At 39.8% G+C, this 25,430-nt stretch overlaps 1 protein-coding gene across 1 annotated transcript; it reads left to right on the top strand.

The window, feature by feature from the left end:
- Positions 1–1,235: 1,235 nt before the first annotated feature.
- Positions 1,236–24,048, top strand: LOC134540963 (leucine-rich repeat-containing protein 27-like). Its single transcript, XM_063384054.1, has 8 exons — positions 1,236–1,401; positions 9,459–9,644; positions 11,870–12,066; positions 14,334–14,437; positions 19,204–19,277; positions 21,034–21,154; positions 22,401–22,515; positions 23,962–24,048. Exons 1-8 carry the CDS (start codon positions 1,236–1,238, stop codon positions 24,046–24,048), a joined length of 1,050 nt encoding a protein of 349 aa, XP_063240124.1.
- Positions 24,049–25,430: the final 1,382 nt, after the last annotated feature.

Below are 25,430 nucleotides of genomic sequence, written 5' to 3'. Positions count from 1 at the left end.
CCTCAAACTGTAATAACTACCTACTTAATTTAATCGATTTGAAAGACCCACCCTTTTTTTTCCTGACCAACTGTTCTCTGAAAATAAAATTGCAATCGATGTCATCTTCCATTTTCCGAATCAACCATATTGTAAGTAGGGACACCTGTATTTCGCGAATACATTTCGTGTCAAGGTATTTCACAAAAATACTGTAGCGTAGCCTTCTGTAGTTATTGGCCGAGGTCGGTGAGCGGTGTCGTCCTGCTCTTGACGGGGCCAACGAGAAATCTGGTCACCGTACTGCTGCACCTGCACAATTTGAAACGACTCTTAGAAAAAAGCTACAGTGTTTTGTGAAATACCTTGACATGAAATGAAATCGCGAAATACGGGTGTCCCTAGTTATGAGATGAGTTGAAGTGCATCTAAAACTCATGGATGATTTTTTTATTATTTCATGAAAATAAGGAGTTGTGCTTGTCAGAATGTACGGAATGGCTGCATCTGAATACTGGCCTAATGGATCCCTTAGCTAAGGGATCCATTAAAAGTGCATCGTAGTGGACGCGGTCATCTTTGTGTTGAATCCGAATTATCACAAGGGATGCCGATGCATCCCTTCACGCATCCACTAATTCGAGATTTCTAAGGATGCGACATTCGCATCCACTAACGCGTCCCTACATCCATTAGCTTCGGAATCGGGTTTTATTATGAATGTGTATAATATTACTTCAGATCTTCAGCTTAAGATTTGTTTAAAACATTATAAGCGAAAGTGATAACTTAAACAGAGACAAATGAAGACGTTAATAAAAATATAATCAAAATACGAATTTAAACTTAAAGGATAATATAAACTCAAAAGTATTTTTAAAGTTTACAATTTATAAAATGTATTTTATTTGGATCGCCAATATATATATAACATACAAGTTACATTATTTTTTTAATTGGTAGGTATTTATTATTTACGTTTTGCTGAATATTCGTAGATATCCCTACACAAAATGGCTGCGTGAACATTAGTACGACTGACAGTCAACAGGTGGTGCTAGCAGTAAAAGTATTTGGATACTATCCATCCATTATAAATGCGTCCTCTACATTGTGGCTGCATTTGCTAAGGGATGTAGGGATGTGTGTGCTAAGGACGCATCCCTATGTATTCGGATACAGCCAATGTTAGATCTGAGTGAGTGCCGTGCCGCCCGGCGTGCCTGATTCAGTTCCTGTACCTGGAGGGCAACCGGATGGAGAGCCTGCCCGACGGGATGTTCCCCTCGCTGCCGCGGCTGCGCTGGCTGGATGCGCGGGGCAACGTGCTGCGAGTGCTGCCCGCCACCGTGGCGCGCCACCGCTGCCTCGAGGTGCTGCTGCTGCAGGGCAACCGACTGCGCGAGCTGCCCCCGGAGCTGGGTGAGTGGCGTGGTGCGGGGGTGGATCCCCGGGAGGCCCGGCTGACATCTCAGCTCTCGGCACGTACAGAAGTCGCATGAGCGACCACAGTGCTGCCATCTGCGATGGATAGCGCGGGGCAGATCCCCGGGCCCGGGCAGGAGGCGAGGGGCTGGCTAACGTCTCAGCTCTCGGCACGTATGTGAATGCAACAGAATTCGCATGAGCGACCACAGTACTGCCATCTGCGACGGATAGTGTGGGGCAGATCCCCGGGCCCGGGCAAGAAGCGAGGAACCGGCTGACGTCTCGGCTCTCGGCACGTACGTGAATGCAACAGAAGTCACGTGAGCGACCGCAGTGCTGCCATCTGCGACGGATAGCGAGCACCGATTTTCCACGACGCCAAAGGGAAACTTTATAATATTAGCTGTTTAATTAATTTTAACAAGCTGGCAGTATTTAAAAAAAAAAGTCCTTGTCAAAAATCAGATCCAAAGCCAGCAGTGTAGCATTGTTCAAGTTCTTGTTTGTTTTTAACAGAGCCAATTCATTACATAGATCGAAATTTCTCTGCGTAAATCAATTAATTCAGTAGTTAATGTAGCTGCTCCTACAATAAATTCTAGCTGCGTGTTTGGAAACTACATGTGATTCGAGTCAAGAAAAGTACCTAGTTGAAAACACAATTTGCGAATGTTTATCACACTCAGCATTATTTTCAAAAATTCTACTTTAAATGTTGTGTCTGAGTTTGGTATTGTAAGTGTATTTTCGCGAAATGAAAACATGAATTTACTCATTTCCCAGGTTAGAAGTTACACATCTCTGGCGAGTTCTGACAGAATCTCTCACATTTTTTAGTGTAAGTTTTCATCCTGATGGGACAAAAATTAAGTCTATTTCTAATAAAATCCATTGGAAACCATTCAAATTATGTAATAGACGCAGATCACCTTTACAGTTAATGTCCATGTTAATAATTCAGTATTAAGATTTTTTTTTTTAAATTTGTGCCCAAAGCCGTCACTGGCTTAACAATGTTCTGACAGAACTGTCAGAGTCGGCTGATCTGAACGAAGCCATGTGCAAAGTGTCTTAACAGGTCAGAAAGTAACTACAGTCTTAAACAGCTTAATTATGCTATAAAACTCAAAACGAAATGACACGAACAAAGAACAAACAAGCTCGCCGAAAATAACCCTTTTGTCAAGGGACTGGTGAAATTTCAGTGGATTCAGTGCCCTTCAGAACACAACAGACTCCGCAGTCCTCCACATACTCGAGGAAATAACGCGTAAATTCATTGGTTGCTGACTCGAGAGACGTCACAACTGGTTCACCTTGTATTGGTTACTTCTTTAACTACAGTTTTCTCTAGAGCTGTAGCAAACCGTATGTATTCGTTACTGAGTAACGGGTGCGGCATCTAGTAACGAGTAACGAAACGTTACACACGAATGCATTTCGTTACTCGCATCTTTCGTATGTTTCACGCATGCGCGCGCGTATTCGTTACAAATAACGATGTTTGTTTATTAATAAAAGTATGATTTGGAAATTCGTCGTCCAAGTTTTTTTACTGTTTATTAAAGGTATTGTGTGTGTAGACAAAGTTTTAGATTCGAACAGAAACAACGTAAGAAAGTATTTTTTACAAATTATAAATATGTATGTTTTTGTTTTTTATAATCGCGTATTTTCACGGTTTATGTTCTTATCTTAAAAGATATATTATAATAAAGCCGCTCTAATGAGAGTTAATTGTTTCTTGGTTAACAAAAGCTGTTAATTATCAAATATTTTTAATTGTTTATATTCGATTTATTTTTATTTACGCGACGTCATACTGTACGCGTACGAAATACGACTCGATTCGATGCTATGTACCATGTCATGCGGTATCAGAAGTAACGAGTAACGATACGAAAGTAACGAGTACTAATTGTTATAGTAACGAATACATACGGGTACACATTTTTTCGTTACTTTTACACCTCTAGTTTTCTCATTGGCCAAAGTGGGCCCAAGCAGGAGCGATGCCAATGTATAAGTGTATAAAATTTAGCCTGCTACAAAATTGATCCGTGAATTTTCTTGGCGTCTAGTTATTAACCTGAACAAAGTAAGCACCCTTGTATAGTGCTGTTATCAGGGGCGTAGCCAGTAGTGATGGGTCGTTCGTTAACGATTCGTTCAAAAAGAACGAATCTTTGAGAGAACGAAATCTTGCGATTCGTTCGCGATGTAAAGAACCGGCTCTTTGAGAGCCGGTACCTTGAAAGATTCGGTAGAACGAAAATGCGGAGAGAACGAGAGAACCAACCGGCTCTTTGAGAGCCGGTACCTTGAAAGATTCGGAAGAACGAAAACGCGGAGAGAACGAGAGAACGAGATGAGAGAACCGGCCACGCGCCCGGTCTGATTCGTTCGTGAAATGATTCATGACGTCAGGAGTCTGAAGAATTAGTAATCACAGCGTGAGCATGTTCATAAGAGCAAACGATAACTGATCAAATAAAATAGGGTAACATGAAAAGTATCTATACCTGAAAATGTCAACTGTTAAGTAGTGGTTTAAAATTGCGTTTTCACATTCACATACACAAATTTGGGGGGAAAAAAAACATGAATTAAAAATAACAGGGAAAGTAACTACAAATGTTCACACTTACCATTTAGGTGTTAATTAATGTACCTACTTCATTTTTCTCTCTTCATACTGAATCGCAGTAGTAGTATTCAATTTTTGTCTTTTTCTCTCTAAATGTGTTGGTCTACATGTAAACACTTTACTCTCTATAGAGTGTAAATAGCCTGTATATTAATATTTGTAACTTAAAAAGTAATACAATATAAATAATCTTGTTTCATATACGCAACTGTGATTCACTGGCTACGAAAAGCAATGTTCAAGTACTAGCTATAATAGTGCGATTACAAATTAAAGTTAAGAAAGATCACTTTCGTACCTAACATTCTTAGATTTAATGCTCCCGTATTATATAGAATCACTGCATGAAGCATTTGCAGCGATCAACAGTCAATAATTTTATAACAGTCAGTATACAACTAGACGTTTGAAATTTCATTTACCCATGCAGAGTAGATAAAGATAACCACCCACGCGATCCAGCCTCCTCTCGTTATCGGGTCACGCAATAACGAGGGGAGGCTGGAAGCAAACACGTAGCCAATACTCTAAAGGATGAACGAGTTACGACACCTGATAATAGAGCCAGATCCTATTCACAGATAAGAACGAAATGACCGAGATGAACGAATCGTTCTGAACGAATCTTTCACGGAACTGATCCGAAAATACCGGTTCGGTCAAAAGAACCGTTCTGCCCATCACTAGTAGCATTGAATATATATAATGTATAGAAGTCGCGAGCCCAGGTTAAATTTTCTGTCCGGTTTCTTAGAAGAATTGTTGTAGTTCCAAGCTCCGCCGCTGCGATCGCTTTCATCGCTGTGTATCGGCCGTATACGCCCCTGGCGGTATTTGGCAGAACTAGGTTAACCAGCCCAGTCGTGACATCATCCTTCACCCCCCCCCCCCCCCCCCCCCGAAAATCCCAGACCAACGATTCAAATTACCCGGCAGGTCTTATCAGCATCGTTAGGCGACCTTGAAGAGGAGCTTCCGTTACCGTCGTTTGAGAATGATGAAATCCCAAAAGAAGCTAGCCACGGAAATCACTGAATGATGGGATTCTGTACCCGAGTGAAGTGAAAATTAGCTATTAAAACTTTGTATTGAGCCAATAGTCAGTGTTCAGTTCAAAATATGGTTTTATTTTAAAAGTAAAATACTTATTTAAACTATATTTCGCGTTTGTACAAATTTACTTTTAGATATTGGCAAGGAAAATCAACATACCTTAAACAATCTTCTCTTATTCAACGTTATCTATTAAGTAGTAAAAGGGGTAGATATTATTTTTAAAAATAAAAAAAATGTAACCCACTAAATCAGTATTGCAATATATATATATATATATATATATATATATATATATATATATATATATATATATATATATTCAATATTAAAATACGCACATTAAAATTTTTTATTAACTTTTTTCGGTAATAAAAATTCAGGATGATTTTGGTTTAATTGGTTTACGTATATTGCTATATTTTCTAAATCACATAGAAAAGGAAAAACAGTGCATCAGTGAAAATTCAAAAATTTAGTTTAAGTAATACTAGCCATACCAAAATATCAATATGCGAGATAAGAAATTTGGTAACTGCTCTACATTTCAAATAAAAATGCATTGGTTTCATGAATACTGAAATGTATGCGTAATAAGGCATATTATGTTATTATACTAAGCATGACTATAACTAAAAAAATTACAGTAATTTAAAACGATGGCAGTCTTAACATACAATAAGTGCGTGTGGGTCTTAGTTTATTTTTTAATTGGCTTCTTCGTCGGATGGAAAAGAGTTAAGATTTCATCAAGGAAAAATATATTCTCAAAGTCACTAAACCGGGAGATAGAAAATAAGGTAGGTACTTAATTTTAAATAAAAGTTAAAATAGACTTACGCTAAACCAATTAAAAATAAGTCGTAAAAATATTTTTATTTATTAAATATGTTCTATACTTGACAGTTCTTTGTGTATAATTCTTCAAAAATCTTTGAAATTTAATACATATTTTCTTAAAATGGTAGAATATCAGCAATACCCGGAAATTACGTGAGCAAAGCCACGGGTTATTAGATACACTTTTATTATAAAATAAAAACAATTATGCATTTTTAGTTCACGAATGTGATATTTTGTTTATTGCTTCACAACATTCATTTACCAGTCTCAAATTTCATCGTACCACTTCTCAGAAATGTCACCAAAAATGAGAGATAGTTTTTTTTGACGAATTTCAATTACGAGGAAACCTTTCGCAAGACATTTTTCTTCGCAGTAGTCACTGGGACACCATTAATTTAAATCCACTAAGATAATAAAATTGTATGTATAATGATTTGTTTTTGTATATTTATATAACTTCCCAACCAATTTTTAATGATTTTCATGTGAATAAAAACTTGTAAAGCAATTTAATTAACTGTGTCATAATACTTCTGATTAGATGGAAATACAAACTTTTCATCAGTAATTATACGATGATAAAAATATTTATTATTGCAAAATAATATTCACTGTTCAAATGCAAATTTAAATAGATTATTCATACATGTTTCCTGCTAATTAATGGTTTAAAATAATAATTTTTTAGTATAAAATCATTTTTCTCTTGTGTTAAAATGGGTTGCTAAAATGAGGAATTATAAATATGTCACTAATACTAAGTCCGTGCACAGATTTACACAAAACAGCAATGTAAATAATCTTTTTTGGTAGTTTCTAATTTTGTGCCCTGGATAACATGAATTTGGTTTAATTCATACCAAAGTGAATTTTTTGAACAACTTAAATTGATGTCATAAATAAATATTTATTTTATATTAAAAATCCACAAACAGTTTTTAAAATATAATATTTATCACGCCAGATGGAATAATAAACAAAAAATAGCTCTTATATGTTGTCTGTGTTTAAAGAATTGTATTATATTTCATGGAAATAATATTTACCTTTCGGTTATTAAAAGAAAATATATTTGTATTCAAAATACTTGCGCATCGTTTTTACGAGCATAAAGGCCGGGATACATTCGCAATAGCACGCAAACAGCACACAGATAGCACACACGCACAGAGATAGCACAGAGCTTGATGCTACATTCACGCACAACACAACACAAAATAATACCGGAAGCATTCAAAAAAGTTTTTTAAATGTAAAACTCCCGTTCACAATTTTGGTCACTGAAGTTGGCATACGTGACGTTTGTTTAGATTCGTGTGTTGTTATTGTGGTACGGTTTTCGTTAAAGCCAGAAATATTTTAAATATTTCAAAGTTTACGTACAAAACACAATGAGCATTCAAAAATATATATCACTGTTTATTTCAAATCCGGCTTCCTTAACACATTCAGACACAGACTTCCAAGCATTTAATTTAGCTTCTTCATTTTTGTATCCTGCGGATCCCCTGTCATACAAAATATTTTTACTTTCTTTTACAGCTATCAAAAAGCTATCAAATGTGCCTTCCATTTTTATGTTATCGCGTGTTTGAAAACAATAACAAACTACTCAAGTCAAGAGCACCAATACTTTCGTGACAATTGTTCTTTTATAAGCCCACTCGAGTAGTACTTAAACTGTTTGCTGATTGGCTACCACCATGGTCGCGCACAGAAAATAACCTAAAAGTTAAAAGTTAATGAACTTTCTGTGCGCCGATCCTGTGCTATTTTTCTGTGCGCGTGCTATTTGCCAATGTGGCAGCTCATATCTAATAGTGTATGTTGAACTTCTGTGCGTCTGTGCTGTTTGCTTGCTATTGCGAATGTAGCCCGGGCTTAACTTGTGTATCTAACCTCAAAGCAAGGAATGTAAAGAGTGGGAACTCAATGCTATAACAAACACTTATTTTCTTTGGAGATCCGGGAAATGTGCGTTATTTATAAGCAACTTAACATAGTAAATTGTTAACTTTTCAGATCTATGTTGGCAAAATTGATTTTTTTTTGTGGTCATTCGCTACTGGGAATATTCACCATATAACGTTTAAGATTATTTATTTTGAATTACGAAACAACCAAAACATTATGTAAAAATGCTTCATCTTATGTTAAAAAAATTATAAACTGCATAGCCACAAAGTATGACATCATACCATTAGTTTCAGTTACTAATAACAACACGTGCACGCGTTTGAACAGTCATCGCAGCCATAGTTGTTTCATAGCTACCAAAATCATTCAACGTTGTCAAGAATTATTCCAAATTATGTTTTGCCATTTTACTCAATGCGCCACTCCGTTAACACAACATTTTATAAATTCTGAACTACGAATGTCAGTGGGAATGTACACTATACTGTACATTCCAATCTGATACGCTTTAAGAAATTTCTGTAGTTTTCTTATTATTAAAACTTAATTTTTGATGTTGGCATCTTTTAACCGCACTTTTTTTTTTTTCGGTGGCCGTACTCCTCCAATACAGTTACGCCCGCCGGTATCTAAGCGCTCGAATTTCAACAAAAGGCACCGCCTCTCGATAGAGTGAAACAGAGAATTACGCGCACGACCTTGAAAAAAGCGACGCTACAGCGCTCTGGCGTGGAAGCTGGTAACTACGAGTACCCTCTTGTGGAAAGAAGAGCTGTCTAGCGGCGGAGCTAACAACTACCTCAGTTTTGGATCCGAAAATTGGAATAATAAATCCTATCCCCTCGCGACTTCTATAAGTTATATATATTCAATGCTAGTAGCCAGGGCGGGTTTTAGGGGTTCAACCCCTCCCCCCCCCCCCCCCTTAGCACCAACACTGGCGAACACTCACTCCCGGAGGGAGCTGTGTCGGTGTTACTATCCTGACGTGAGTTTTCAATCAAATTCTGTTCCTGTTTCGGCTGATGGCGAGACATAACGACACAGATATGATAACACTACGACTAGCAATGTCAACAATAGCCGTAACATGCTGATAGCTCCTCAGAAACCTCGACGTCCTGGAATGTGTTCCGGTTAGGGGCGTAGCCAGGGGGAGGGGGGGGGGGGTTAGGGGTTCAATTTCCCCCCCCCCCCCCTTCTTAGCACCAAATCTTTAATTAATTTCTTATTCATCACTCAAACAAATTTCATATTAAAAATTAATAAAATTTTTACCATTACAATATTTAAATTTAAGTATCGAAAATTGCTAAGATAGCACTATTTTACACCTTAAAATCCAAATTTTTCCGGGAGAGAATAATACGGGTGGGAGGGGGGGCATGCTTCTTAACACACCCCCCCATACGCAAATCCTGGCTACGCCACTGGCTGTTATATTTCCACAATGGTCTAAATTATTTAAATGTTTCTGCTATAAATTGTTACGTACCTCGGGCTTGTGTAAGGAAATAAAGTCCAAAGTCTACGTCAGAGTGTTGCCCCGGAAATGAAACACGTGTGTCCGGGGGACGGGGGGGCCCAGGGCTGGTGCCGGGGCTGCGGGGACTCCAGCTGGCGGGCAACCCCCTCCGCTCCCCCCCGGCCGAGGTGGTGGGGCGCGGCGTGAGGGCCGTGCTCTCCTTCCTGCGGGAGCAGTGGGCGCTGCTCGGGAGCCCCCCTCCCCCCGCGCGGCCGGTGCAGGAGCTCGTCTGCACCAGCGCCAGGAGAGGTGAGGCTTGCGTCCGCGCTCGCTTGCGGCTGACCACCGCGTCCGTACCACGATCCAGGGGCGCAACAAACTAAATTTCCAGGGGGGGGGGGGCAATATACCTTTTTATAAAGAATCATCGACCCCCCCCCCCTATAGAAGCTGGGGGGGTCCGGGGATCCTCCCCCGGGGAAAATTTGTATTTCAAGGTGGAAAATGGTTCTATTTAAGCAGTTTTATTATCTAAAAATTGATTACACAGCACTTTCTTTGCCCCCGTTTGTCCCCACTTCAAGGTTTCAGATGGAGGGGGGGGGGGAATACCCTTGCCCCCCCCCCCCCCCCCCCCGTTGTTGCGCCCCTGCCATGATCAGCCTGTGTTAAAAAAAAAAAAAAAAAAAAAATTCCGTATTGAGTGTATCAGGCGCACGTATCGAAAACGATGCCATGATCGGATCGCGCGTGATCTCGCCAGAAGTCGGTCCTTTGCCATCTCATCGAAGGGAAGATGCGTGACACACACGGACAGTGTTGACGAGGTTTTTCCCCTGTTATTATTGTTCTGTATCGTCATTGCGCTTCAGGAGTTTGCGTTGTTTATTCAGATTCAGCGACAGTTCTGCATATCGTACTGTCAAAGTAATACGGCCACATGTCAAAAGTAGAAACTTTTAACACAATGAAACAAGAGGCTATATTATTGCAATAACATGGTTAAATTCCAGACTTGCGTCCATCGCAACATCGTGTTTTGACCGTTATTTTTCAATATTCAGGTATGGCCTTATTACATTGGTAAGATTGGCAGATGTTGTTTCCATTGGCGATCTTAACTCATTTTCACATTTTTTGAGATATGGCTCTATTACTATGACAGTGCGATATGAAGATATCGCTGGTGTTTTGCACCGTCCAAAGGTTTCTTAAGTTAACTTTCAACTTGAACCATTTTAAGTTTCTGTCGACAAAAACCCTATTTTTTTTTCCCCACCATCTTCTAGATTTTCTTATTTACTTCGTAATGCATGACGTATGAAAATTAGCTGGAAGTAGCCAACTATACCTGGAGGGAAACCGGCTAAACCGGCCGACAAAGTTTTCAAATACCCATTTATAAATTACGCAAGATGCATAAACACAACATAAGCATCGGCCAGTTTTAAACTTCTGTTGGGTATGTGCAGTTTAAATAATAATGCATTGGTCAATAAGTACTGATCGTCTTTTACTACACAATGATAAACATCACACAAACGGCAATGGCAGCGACATACACACCCTAACTGGATTCAGGGGGAAAAAAAAAAACAGGAGTGGAGATACACCTAGAGTCAAGTTAAGGTTTAAACAATTTACAAAACATCACTTCTGGTATTTTGGCTTGTTTCCGGCACACCACATTTGAAGCAAAGTGTTTGAAGAATTTTTAAATATGCAATTGTTGTAAGATGTATGTTGTGACACAGTTTTCAACTACAACCGTCTTTTCGTGACACTCATCACGTTTTCAAATTATTTTCGCTCCACAATTGCACACTTGTAGTCTTGTGTACTCGCATGCATATGTGGTCACGCACCCAAATGTTGTTTTTATTTTACAATTGTTTCACCTGGTGCGTAGATCGTGTTGTAATTTCATCACACTCATCACGTTTTCAATTATTTGCGCTCGCACAATTGCACACTTGTAGTCTTGCGTTTATTTGCGCTCGCACAATTGCACACTTGTAGTCTTGCGTACACGCATGAACATGTGGCCACGCACCCAAATGTTCTTTTTTATTTTACAATTGTTTCACCTGGTGCGTTGATCGTGTTGTCATTTTATCACACTCATCACGTTTTCAATTATTTGCGCTCACACAATTGCACACTTGTAGTCTTGCGTACTCGCATGCACATGTGGCCACGCACCCAAATGTTCTTTTTATTTTACAATTGTTTCACCTGGTGCGTTGATCGTGTTGTCATTTCATCACACTCATCACGTTTTCAATTATTTGCGCTCGCACAATTGCACACTTGTAGTCTTGCGTACTCGCATGAACATGTGGCCACGCACCCAAATGTTCTTTTTATTTTACAATTGTTTCACCTGGTGCGTAGATCGTGTTGTCATTTCATCACACTCATCACGTTTTCAATCATTTGCGCTCGCACAATTGCACACTTGTATTCGTCTTGCGTACTCGCATGAACATGTGGTCATGCGCCCCAAATGTTTGTTGTTGTTGTTGTTGTTGTAGGCGGTGCGTGCAGCGGTGCTGGCGGGGCGAGGCCGCGGAGAGGCGCGACGGCCCGGGCCAGGCGCCCGGTAAGGGCCCCCCGCCCCGAGGCGAGGTCCGCGGAGCCGCCCTCCATCGCGGTGCGGGGCCGGCGCTGCAGCGGGGAGCCGGCTGCCCCCGGCACCACCCCGGCCCTCACCCGCGGCCGGGAGTCCCCGGTGAGTGCCCTCCCCGGTGTTGATCCGCCGATCCCCGCCAGAGAAAAATGAATTCAAATATTAACCCTTTCCTGCCTAGAAATGTAAAAAAATTGAATTTTGTAATTTTTATTTCATTTTTATATTTAAGTAGGCATAAAAGCAGACCATAATTTTTTCCAAATTTTTTTTATTTATATTTAATATATTTTTTAATGATGGAACTTTTAAGTCCTGACAGGCATTTATCATATGTCCAGCTCAACGAACAAAAAAAAAAAAAAAAGGGCGCTCCAGACTGGTGCAGCGCTGTTGTTTTAGTGATGCAACCTCTCGGCTGTCAATCGAACTTCTTCGACAACTGGCAGAGCGGAGCTATACAGGGACCCAGAGGTCCTGACAGGCAGCATGTGGTTTCAAACATGCACACACTATTTCTATGGGCCTTCAAACATTGTTGGACTCACAAGTCCCGCCAGGCAGGAAAGGGTTAAAAGTGGTCAGTCAGGTTAGCTACATTAAAACACTTTAAAACACTACGGATGGTTAGTTAGGTTAGTATAGCTACGTTAAAAAAACAGAGAAATATAAATATATATATAAATAAACCCATGGTTGGCCGAAGGTGAATATTCGGGCGTGTTCGGGCAGGGACAAAGCTTGATGTACATCTTAGCCTTCCCCTTTAAAATTGCTTCCATAGTGGGAGGCAATTAAAAAAACTATTGATAACAAAATGGGGGGGTACAGTCTGGTGTCGCAGCTACACATCTGTCATCTCCATCCAAAATTTAATTGCACCCCTGGATAGCTAAATGATCAAAGAACCCGGTACGCTAAGTGAGGACTGTGATGCATCGCGTGCCGTGGAGGGGGGAATGCACCGCCATTTTGAGGTCATTTTGCTGCGTTTCGGGATTTCCATTTAGTACAACGTTTGACTCGGAGAAGCTACGACGTTCGTTTGAGTTTCGATCGTCAGCTCTCGTCGAAATCTGTCGATCGCTTGTATAAAATCATTAGTGTAAAATAGTTACAGTGAATATATATATGGTGTTAAAATAAAAAAAATATTTTGTATAGAAAATATTACCTGTTACGTACACGTATTCACGTACAACACACGGCCGTGTCCATGACACAACCACACCCCATTTTTTTTCCCACTTTATCTTCATCTCGAAAAACCAAAATATTTATAAATTTTCTCAGTTTCAAATTTTTGTGATTTTTCACCATAACCTTCGAGCTAACTTACATACATCACTTTTTTTTAGTCTTTGACAACTATGTCTTTTTTTATAATCCATATAACTGTCAATTTTAGAAGTGTTCATTCAACAAAATACATACCGCATGTAATAACAATTTTGATGGCATTTCCGAGGAATGAAAACAGGATTGGGGTGTAACTAATTATGAGATTTTATCATTTTATTTTGTTCAATTTTGTTTTTGAAAAAAAAGATTTCGGTGTTATTGATTTTATTATTTTCAAATGTCGTTCATTATTGATAAATGTGCAGTATTTACAATTTAGAAGGTAAAATATATGGTTTTCTTCATAAACCACCTTTTCAATGTACTGTAAAAAAAAATATATTTTACACTAACTATTAGACTATTACTCATTTCAACAAAAATTATAATTTAGTACCACAAACTAGTAAAAACATTAAACTTTAAAAATATTTTTTGCCAATATATAAATATATATCCCAACTATAATTCTTCCTATTTTTTAATGATAGAATTTGCAATAATATCTTAACTCCTGATTCCTGAAATTTTTCATTGATATGTTTTTATATTTACTCTGGATACATTTAACCAAGTTTGTGATGTTTAGTTTGTTTGCTCGTTTTTTTGCCTGCTTTGCAGTACGAGCTTTACTTTTAATTTTCTGAATTTATGTTTTTTCTGTTGTTTTGTTTTTGTTATATTGTCATTAGTATTTGTTCATTATGTGGTGTCGTTTTTGTTTTTGTATGGTTGTATCATTTTTGGTATGTGTGCTTTTTTTGTATTATTGTTGTCTATGTTCTGTGTCTACTACCAAGGTTTCAAAACCGTTTTCAGACATATGACAAATGATGATAAATATTAATGAACAAAAGTTAATAATGGAACGAATAACAAAGTTGTCTTTGATCATTGGTGAAAACCTGTACATTATAAAATCAAGTATAATAAATAACTATGTGCTAGCACTTTTTTCACTCCATGATCCACATTTCTCCAGGTGGTGTTTACATGTGTGAAATAATTTTTTTTATCCTCCGTTGCAGGAGTTGAGAACAGACGAGGACTTTCGGCAGTTGAACGAGTTCCGGAGCGTCCAGGAGAAGATCTTCCACCTGTGGCCTTCTCAGTCGTCTGAGTTTGTCGACAGGTAAGTCTACCTGCCCGGTGCGCTGATGAGCAGGAGGCACCGGGTAGCGTCACAGCAACATTTATCTTGTGAAAATACTGGAATTTCCTTACAAATACTGTACTCACTTTCTCACTGTTTTATAGTCGTTTGCAGTCTACCATTTCTACACTTAATACCAAAATTTTATTATTTTCCAACTGATCAGAAATTTCAGTACTCAAGATAAACATATATAAACTATTTCTATAATCAATATAAATATAGTTTTTTTTTTACTTTTCTTAAGATATTAAATTACTGTCATATTTTTAATTTATAATCCTAACTCCTTTAAACATTCTATCTTTTCTGGTTTTGTTACTTTTATTAGGTTAAAAACTTTATTCAGACACTACAGTGCTGAACTAAACTTTAATAGATTGATGTACTTACATATACAGTAGAATCCCGATTATCCGCGACTCGATCATCCGATTCGCGGATTAACCGCGATTTATGTCCATCAAGTCCAATTTTTTAGTTACATATAACCAATGATTCAAAATGTATGTAAATGTTAAAATACTTTGCAAAATGTATGTTGGTCAAAGTACTTTGACTCAGTTATGTTTATATACACAGAAAGTTTAAAAAAAAAAAATACTAGTACATACATACGTATGTACATAATATTTTTGTGTTCCATGTTACGTGAATAGATTATACACTGGTGCGCGATTCCACGTCCGCATGACCGGACTGTACACTCCCGCGCGCAGCACGGCGCCGTGCCACAGAGATTACCCGGCGCATGGAGACAGTCCATTCCATTAGTGTACGTTGTTGAAGCGTGAAGGTGGTGATAATTTTATGTATTGTAACAGTGATCTGCATTCCGACGGATTATACCGTTGTGATGTGCGGAAGTGTTGAGCGCAACATTTCATAATGTCATCAAATGAACAGAAAAGAAAGTGAGTGGTACTGTCCATCGACAGCAAAACAAAAATTATAGAAAGATTTCAGAGTGGAGAAACGATTGCAAACTTGCGACTGAGTTTAATGTTGGTAACACAACAGTGCGCGACATCATAAAAAATCGCGAAAAAATCCTTCAGTTTGCTTCACAGGCTGACACTTCAAGTGGATTAAATAAACGCAAGACGATGAACGAATCCACATTTAGCAGCTTGGACACTTGTTTGTTTGAATGGTTTCAACAGAAAATGTCGGAGGGTGTAGCATTAAGTGGCGTAATTTTATCACAGCAGACGTAATTTTTTTAAAAAAACTAGGTTTGACAGAAGAACCATTTTCCTGTTATATTACTTCTCCGTTATTTTATGAGCACCGACTGTACGGAAGTGTGTGTGTTGCAACTAGTGCTTGGCACGCAAGATAAATTCAGCCTATCACTTGCTGACGTGGCGCAGTGATACGACGGTGTTTGTTTATTTTAAAACTCAGCTAAGAGTGAACGGAGAATAGATATAACGACCCCTCACGGTTCCCGAGATTAGGGTCGTTATAGAGAGGTGGTCGTTATAAGATTTCCGACCCATCTGCAACACTAAGTCTAGGCCGTTTTTGCACTAATTCCACGTTCAGCAAGCTAAAAAGAAAAAATCTAACATTTTAAATTCATATAAATAAAGGGGGATAAAAACACCGTGAATTATACGAGACAGATACACCGTTTCAAAACCATCAAATCAAGTCTCAATGCACTGGAATGAAAAATATGATCTCGAAAAGAATTTTGAAGGCAGTCGTTCTGTAAAACAATAACCAGCCCGATGGTGTTACTAACAGAGCAATGAGCTAAGTGTGGCAGCGTCGCTTACGCGCGATGAAAAGAATGCGTGACCTTGGCAGCTATCAGCTGTCTTGGGCCCTCGGACTGGCGGGCGGCTAGTCACACACCTCGGTGCAACAACGACTCGCGTGCCCACGTCTCCGCACACGAAAGACTTAAAAACCACTGCTGCCCAGCACTAAGCAGTCCGCTTCTATGTCAACAACGCACACGCACACAAAGCATGTGTATATATGTATTCTCCGAATGTCCACAGATGGCTGTCTGTGGGCTAATGACCTTTGAGGCAAGCATGACTCGGCTAACCGCGATTTTCGATTATCCGACTCACTCGTCCCCTTCATTAACACGGATAATCGGGGTTCTACTGTAGTTGTTTTTAAATTTATTTTTGTTTTACTTGGTTTTGGTACTATGATGTTAATCAATTATACTGTCCAAATAATTACTGTTTTGTGGATGTGTTTGTTTGTTGTATGTATGTTGTGCCTAACCTTAAAAGTTTGTGAACTATTGGTATATTGGTAACCATTTTAAAAAAAACCAATAAATAAAATCATTTTGTAGCATAGTGCATGTCCAGTGTATTGCGAGCTGGACTCTATAGTTTGACAGAAACATGTTGCTCCGAATGGCCCGGAAGAACCAAGTAGTAGACAAAACCCTACGGAACCAAATATTTCCAAAGTTACACACAATCTGTTCTAAAGATATCTATCTTTTTTGAGACACTTCACGGTTAAAGCACTAAAAATAAAGCCTCGTGCAAGTAGATTTTCAAACCTCCAAAGCCGCGCTCCACCGACACACTCCCTTACTCTGCTTTCGCTTCCACCCCGCTTACCCCTCACGCATCCACCCCGCTTACCCCTCACGCTTCCACCTCGCTTACCCCTCACGCTTCCACCCCGCTTACCCCTCACGCTTCAACCCCGCTTACCCCTCACGCTTCCACCCCGCTTACCCCTCACGCTTCCACCCCGCTTACCCCTCACGCTTCCACCCCGCTTACCCCTCACGCTTCCACCCCGCTTACCCCTCACGCTTCCACCCCGCTTACCCCTCACGCTTCCACTCCGCTTACCCCTCACGCTTCCACCCCGCTTACCCCTCACGCTTCCACCCCGCTTACCCCTCACGCTTCCACCCCGCTTACCCCTCACGCTTCCACCCCGCTTACCCCTCACGCTTCCACCCCGCTTACCCCTCACGCTTTCACCCCGCTTACCCCTCACGCTTCCACCCCGCTTACCCCTCACGCTTCCACCCCGCTTACCCCTCACGCTTCCACCCCCACGCCGAAAATTCTAGAAGACTTCTAGTGCGTAGTCGAATAAATAAAATGAATTATAAAAAAAAATATTTTTGACTTTTAAACAGCAGACCCGACTACAGTTCTAAGTTATTTTAAATATTCTAAGTGCAGTGTAAAATCTTACATCTGGCATTCTTAGGTTCAGCCCGTTCCGTGGTGTGGCATCAATCTAGCTGCTCTCGTTCAGATTATTTCCTGGGTGGATTCTGGTAGTTGAACTTCGCCACCAGGTCGGATTACTGCACTGCCTGCATTCACACGTAGTTCTTACTAGAGTTTATTGTTACTGTCTGTCTTTGGTTTCAGTACGGTTTTTCCTGTTTCTTTCTGCAGGTACAGTTCCGTAATTAATTTCTGAAGAAGACTTTGCTAATCTGTATTTTTTTAATATATAGATACAGAGCTGCTTGTCGATGCGTAACATCTTGGCTCTCTGTGTACGGCATTTGGTGGGCGTAATTTAGTGAGTGCAATGGTATTCAAGGAACACAAACGTGTAACCTCGGTGCTGCCACATGTGGCGGGTGGCATGAACTAAAGTTCCTAAATACAAAGGTTAAATTTATAGTATTAATAGTTTTATGAATTTTGACAGGATGGGCAGTATTTTTAAAAAATTCCTTGTCGAAAATCAGGTCCAAAGTCTTTTTCGCTTTTATGGGAGATATTTCATTATATACTTTAAAATATCGCTTTGCAAATGGAATGACTCGACAATCAACATAGCTGCTCCGGCACTTCGCTGGCGAGTGCTGAGAGACTCGCTCATATATATTTTTTTCTTTTCCCAGTGACAAGATGCAGCTCAGAGATGGGTGCGGAAACTACAGTTGATTCACGTTCGGAGATGTAGTTCGAAACACACTTTGCATGTATCTATCACAATATGCATTATTTTAAAGAATCCTACATTAAAAATCATGTCAGGGTTACGTATTATACAATGGTCATTCAAATATTAACTGGAATTTTTTCATTCATATGTATTGGTGATTTATGAAAATACAAACAAAATGCTTTATTTTTGTACATACATAGTTTCATTTCACAGAAATGCATATTTTCCAAGATTTTTTGGAAGTTTTTTGATCCCTTCATGAAAAAAATTATTGGTTGCCCCAGTAGCCAATTACGCATGTACCGCAGGTAATGGCTCCTTCAGTGGACCAAACATGTGGCAGTCACTTGGGGACAAGTCTTGGCCGTGTGGAGGGGTGCTCAAGAGGTTACCAGACGCCGTTCATGACTTTGATCTTCAACTTTATCACGACCGTATCGAAACTTCTGGGCCCAATCGAGCACTTGGGTTTTACTCACAGTAGCATCACCGAACTGAGCTTCAAGTCTCTTCACAATTATTGATTTCTTTCCTTCATCGGCTGTAAAACGAATAATAATGCATCGCGCAACTGACGCAGATGCTGTCACAGCGATACTGACATGGCGGACGTGAGTGTGAAGCCTGTCCCCTCTCCATTCTCCCGCTCGCGTCACTACTTGAGTCGAATGAGCCAGATTCCGGTTTGTACTTGAATGACCCTTTCCACCGTAAGCGTGTTTGCAGCACGAGAGCACGTGAATTTGCTTGTATCTGGAGGTTAGACGTTGCGCATCGCTGGCGAGTACCGAATGACTCGCTCGTTTCTTTTTTTTTTTTTTTTTTTTTTTTCCCAGTGACAAGATGCAGCTCAGGATACAAGAGACGCACCTGAAGCAGGCATGCGTCAGCCGGCTCAAAGAGATGCTGCGTCGGCAAGCGTCGGTCCTGCAGCGAAGGAGGTTCGCACTCCGAGGCCTCCGCCCCACCTTGGGGGGGGGGGGGAAGGTGCAATTCCCCCGGCTCCAGAGGCAACCCCCGGTCGAGTTTAACATGCTCGGGTTCACACACATACGGATGGGCCAATCAAATCCTTAGCATTCGAAGGATTCAATTTTTCGAGCGAAAAGATTAAATCAGAGAATAATTGTTAAAGGGAATAGAGTAAATTAAAAATCAACACTGATAACCTCTGAAGTTTACTAGCCCAATTTTTTTTTCGTCATACCTGTGCTGTTACCATTTCCCGAGATATTGTGCTTTTATTCATTTTATTTATTTGATTACGAATACGATATATATTGTTTCTGGAAACTTGATTTGTGAAACAACCATTTATAGGGTAGAATGTTTCAACACCATAGTAGTTGATATTTTAATTTTTTTTTGTATTTTATATTTTATTTTTGACTCTTGAAATCTAGATTTGGATTTGAGTGGTGTATTTGAGGTACTCTTTGGGATTGGAATTCGTGATTCGGATTTGAGAGGATCTGGATCTGACCCATCACTAATAGTAATAATAATAATAATATTAACCTATGTTTGTTCACAGTGACACAGCAGTTCTAAAGTCGTGGCGGAAGAACGGCAAATGCTCAAATAAGACACATCCCGAAAAAAGTGAGTTGATTAAACCTTTTACGTATGTTGTAAAAAAAATGCAGTGAAAGGTCTTTCGTTCCAGTGTTTCTGTGATTCGGCACATTCTGCGATGAGCTGCTCACATTGTTTGTCTCGGGCGAGTCCCAACTCTTGTCGTCGGCCGCCAGGTGGTAGCACTGCGCTGCCGGCCTCTTAGCTCGCTCAGAGTTCATCGTTACTGCCAGTTTTCATTTCGGTACAGTGTTTCCTGGTTTTCTGGCCAGTTATACTTCACATTTTCGCATTTGGCAGTTCTGTTAAAACTGCATATGTGCATATGTCATCCTCACCATCATAGTTTCAAATTGTTGGTGGGCATGTCACAAACATAAATAAATAAATAAATAAATAAACAAATATATATCGACGTTCATTAATGAGTTAAAAATCACTATTCCCGTGTGGCCGCCGTCCAAAAGGTTGCGGGCGTTTTAAAAGGAAATTAAGCTCCAGACGTGCGGTGCTGACCCGAGTGGTCCACTGGTCCACCGGGACATACCTAGTCCACGTTGAATAACACTATTCCAGCCACATGTGAAAAAAATTGTATTTTCAGGTTAAGGGTTGGTGTAAAATTATTGCTAATATTATCTGTGATATAAATATGAAGACGTTAATTTGTGTTGTGCTTTAATAGTGAGGCCGAGACTGTTTCCACTGAGAGATATTTCTGAGCCTGATGTGTTCGCGCTACTGTTTACTTGATACCAGCTGCATGTTGATCCTGTGGTTCTCCAGAGATCCTTAGGAATATAGCGTAGCCGAGGCTGTTTTCAAAAAGGCAGGGATGTTTAATGTCAGTAGGTTACGTTAAGGGCAAAGACTGTTTTTTCACCCTGATTGGTTTTCCGTTCCAAGTGAATATTGTTCAGTATTTTTTAACAAAAAAATTTTTTTTTTTCTTTGTCCTAAATTTGGGTAAACTTTGTGTTCCCAAGTGGATCTTCTCAGGTACCGGGTACAGACGTGGTAATTTGGGTGCGTGTACCCGAGTTTGGATACGTCTGGCAACACTGCTTATTGGCCGGGGGGTGTTGCCGCAGGCGTGGTTCCGCCTTACGACACGGACCCCGACTACTCGCGCATGCTGTGCCGTGCCGAGTCCCGCGACCCGCGCGCCAGGCTGAAGAAGAGCGTCGCGTCCGACGCCGGAAACCCCCGCAGGTAACACTCACATTCACTCACCTCCTGTCATTCTGCAAACAGTTAGCAAGGCGTAGTTTCACTGCGTGTAGCGCGTCTCATCAATCGTTTGCAGCGTGCGTTTGAATGGGCATTTAGGACGTGGTTACTCGGAATGCGTAACTACTTCAGGCGAACAGGTTTTAGGCCTGTTCTACAATGACGCGTGAATGGATACGGATCTCACGGAACAGCGTTTATCCAATAGCACGCAGATGGAGACAGACCCACAAGTATTAGCTCTGCAATGCTAAGCTTTTCCGTTTACATTGCTTCGTGCAACCACAAGAAAACATGTATTTGAATGCGATGGCAGCCTTGTTTGTTTATGTTCTAAATATTTTAAAAAAAATTTTTCAAGTACAAGAATATCTAGTGTTTTATTGTTACTTTGTCATTTTTTTTATACATGTGATCTAAGCGTGAAACAGACTAGGTATGCGATACACATTTGTGATAAACAAATAGTTTTACTTTTTTTTACCTCACTTTTGTTAGCTTGACCTGTATGTATGTATGTATGTATGAATGGACTATGTAATAAAATATTTTCCATACAAATTTTACCCAATTTTCGACATCCGAATGTGTTGTAATTTTGCATGCATATGAAGAACCTCTGACAATACAATATGTATTTTGATAACTTTAAGACCTTAGAGTTAAGGGGGAGTTGGGGGGGTTAAGAGGGCTGAAAAAACACTAATGATTTTGTGTATCCATGAGGTCGAGGCACGGTGGGAATTTGCTCCGGGTCGACTGTGCCCCTGGGGAGAAGGGTAAGGGGAGTGGGGAATATTAAAGACCCAAAATTGCGAATTTTTTTTTTTTTAGATGAATGCTTTCTCGATTTTGAGTTTTCGATACAAAAAAGGTTGTGTTATGGTGGGAAATGTGTCCAGGGTTGGACTTTCGTCCCCTTGGAAGTTGACGACCTTTAGGTTGTCCGGTTCGCCGACGAATGTTCTCGCAGCTCGCAGATTCGCGAAGGAGACGAAGGCGTTAGTCAATAGCGTCGAGTTGCCTCGCCCTGCAGTAGCGGATCCAGAGGGCGGGGGGGGGGGGCTAAGGGGCTCGAGCCCCCTCCAGAAGCATCCGGGTCCCACCACTATTGTCTTAGCGTTTGCCTTGATAAAGCCTAGCCCCTCCCCAAAACCCGAAATCCTGGGTACCGCCACTGTCGCCCCGCGGGGCCCGGGCCTGACGCGCGGTACTCGGCGCCACACAGGAGCCTGGACGAGGAGGTGGAGGAAATGCTGAGCCAGCTTCGCCAGCCGGCGCGGGCCGCCGGCCAGCTGTCCCCCCGCTCGCAGCAGAGGGCCCTGCACTCCGAGATACACGAGGTGCGTATATCAGCTTTCCTCTGCTCACGTGCCAATATCTAAACATCCTCCAATACCAAATATCCAGGGCCGGTGCAAGGTAATTTGGCGCCCTAGGCGAAAAACCTTAATGACCCCCCCACCACCCCCGGACACCCCAAAAAAAAATTTCCCTTGCCTCAAAATACATCGTGTAAGCCTAAGATTTTGTCAACAATCGAATGTAAGCAGGCTCGTGTTTTTTTGTTACTTTTTTACTTATTAAAAAATCATAAACAGGTCACCGTGGACTTTAAATAATTACTTATATCAATATGAACATTCCAAACTGTCACAAAAATCCATTTCCATCTAGTTTCAATAATTGTTAAACATATTATAGCAGCTGTTATGTGTCGTGCTGCGCCGCCCCCAGCTACTTGGCGACCTGGGCGGTCGCCTAGTTCGCCTGTACGGACGTGCCGGCCCTGCAGATATCAACTTCAAATGGTAAAATTAAAACCTTTTTTTTTTCAAATTCATTTATAATTTTTAAGAGTAATATTTTACCTAATACTTTTACACAACTATAGAAGAAGTATGTCTAATTTTTTTTTTCCAGTGATTGCAAACGCTTACCTATTGACTGCTTGACTTGGTTTCGAAATTATTGAAATTTCTTGATCACGGTTGTAAACTGATCAGCTCCGCTGAGCAAAGTGCTGCAGAAACAGTTTCATTTTAAAACTGTGTAACCCACACGATTACAAGCTCTCGGTTGAAATTAAATCATTTCATCAAACAGAGACACATACAAAAAAATTTTAATTTTTGTATTTGGTTTAGAATTCTAAATTTTCAAAACAAGAAAAAGTAATATGTAATGATTGAAAAATCACAGACAGATACTTCAGTTTTATTTATTTCTTGAGGTCTTTATTTAATGTCAATTTTATTTTTTTCTTGGATGTGGAAAGGAGGAGGTATTTTCTGAAAAAATATAACAACATATTTTGCTGGAAAATATTCCTATTTTCCATTAACAACTTACATTTACATAATTTAAGATAGGTTGATACATATTATACAATCATTTTTTTCCCCTCCAGATTGGTATGTACTGTTTAAACAATTTTTTTTTGGTGCTGTCAGTTGGTAGAGGGAATCTGGGGTCCTACCCAACTCTCACATGTTAAGTGAGCCATTAGGTGATAAGAAAGAAAAATTGAATTTTTTTTATTTAATTCTGTTTTATAAAATAGTTTATAAAATTTATTTGTTTTCTCCTGTGAAAGTATAAATCCAAAATTGTACAGTTTTGAATAAAAATGTTCTGGTAGATCACCGGAAGGTTTTCCCAAAATTACTTCTCCGGAAAACTTAACATCTCTAGATGTTTATAAGCTATAGAAGTAAACTGAATTGGGAAACTTTTCCCTGAGAGGCGGGACAATGCCTTATGACCAGCTCCGGTCTGGCTTGTCGCAGCTGACGGAGTTGCAGAGGCGGCTTCAGGCCCTGAAAGTGCGCAACGACTCTGCGCTCAGACCCACGACTGCCGCACGGAAGAAGTAGCACCTAGCTGGCACGGCTTTGTTCCATACATAACCCACCGAGAGTACCGGTACCTTTTCTTCTTTACTCATGTTACTTACAGCTAAATTTTATCATCTACTTGTATTACCATGATGAATTCACGTTTATAACAAGAATGTAAAGTGCCGTTGGTTGGGCAATAAATTTTTTTAGACCGTCAACAATTTCTTTTTTTAATTTTAAGGCCGACGGAACAGTGATAACTTCTAATGCAACAAATCACTTTCAAAAGTCTTGTTTCCTGGTTTCGCAGTTTGCCACGCACAACATGCCTTTCAATTACACTAGTCTCGTTTGTCCGTCCTTCACTTACCCGAAATTCAACATTACCTGATGTCCCACCGCAGAAAAAGAAAACTGCACTAATGGTGGGCAACTAGAACTAAAGTTTCGGCTGTGAGCGTAGTACACTGTTTTTTGCTCACAACTCTGCCACAGCTAATTAGTTGTCATTGCTGTTTTTTCAGTTGATATATTCTGTTGTATTGTAAAACATTATGTTTAGGTTTCTAATGTGTAAAATTATATCATAGTTCGATGTATAGTTAAGATTTTTCTTAACACCTCCATATTATGCTGCCTTTTCGCTTATTCAACATTAAAGCTTAAAAATTAAGTTATTAATTAAGTGCAATAAAATCAGTGAGTTTACTTAAAAATTTTATACTTTTGATCTCAGTGATGATGTTTGTGCTTGGTTTTTCTTTCTCTTCGCTATTCGTGGAAACAAATTTAAAACGCTTCCTTAAATTGCTTCCTTGATTATGTACTGAACTGCTGTCATAACGAGATACTATCTTCCGGACAGTATCTTTCAGACCAGATTGAATTCATAAAACTTTATTCCAATGGGCATTTTCAAAACTATGTAAAATGATTTGGCATATTCTAATGGACTAGTCATTCATATAAATAAAATTCAGTAATGGATCAAATGTCAAATACCAATTTAACAGGATCCGAATCTCTGATTTGAATTATTTTTTTCAAAATACCCAAATCAACAATAAAACTAATTTAATTGAATCTGAAACTTTCTAAGTCTCAAGAGTAAAAAAAATTATATGCAAGAAATAAAATATATTAACTACAGATGGACAGCAAGATGTTGCAAATGGCTTGCGGGCTGTGAACAAAAAATCAGAACTATTTTGCCGGCCACCTCTTGTGTTCGTTTACGAGATGGGAACATGGGTTGAGACACATGGTAAAGTAATATTTGCAAATATTCAAAAATAATTTAGCCGTACACAATTTTTTGATACTTGAAATGTTGGTTCCCCCTGTTCTGCAGAGATAATTAGTGTAGTCTTTGTCAATTACACATGTGCTTTGTGTTTTAAATTCTTAATTCCCTTCTC

This window comes from Bacillus rossius, chromosome 17, assembly GCF_032445375.1.
Source record: "Bacillus rossius redtenbacheri isolate Brsri chromosome 17, Brsri_v3, whole genome shotgun sequence".
NCBI classification, from domain to species: domain Eukaryota; kingdom Metazoa; phylum Arthropoda; class Insecta; order Phasmatodea; family Bacillidae; genus Bacillus; species Bacillus rossius.
This window is presented reverse-complemented; position numbering and strand designations above follow the sequence as displayed.

What these genes read in the sequence shown, in the direction of transcription:
- LOC134540963 (XM_063384054.1), top strand. Translation starts at nt 1,236, where the DNA reads ATGGAGAGCCTGCCCGACGGGATGTTCCCCTCGCTGCCGCGGCTGCGC. An exon ending in CGAGCTGCCCCCGGAGCTGG is followed by an intron (nt 1,402 to 9,458) that starts GTGAGTGGCGTG and finishes GGGGGGGCCCAG; the next exon opens with GGCTGGTGCCGGGGCTGCGG. An exon ending in CCCGCGGCCGGGAGTCCCCG is followed by an intron (nt 12,067 to 14,333) that starts GTGAGTGCCCTC and finishes CCTCCGTTGCAG; the next exon opens with GAGTTGAGAACAGACGAGGA.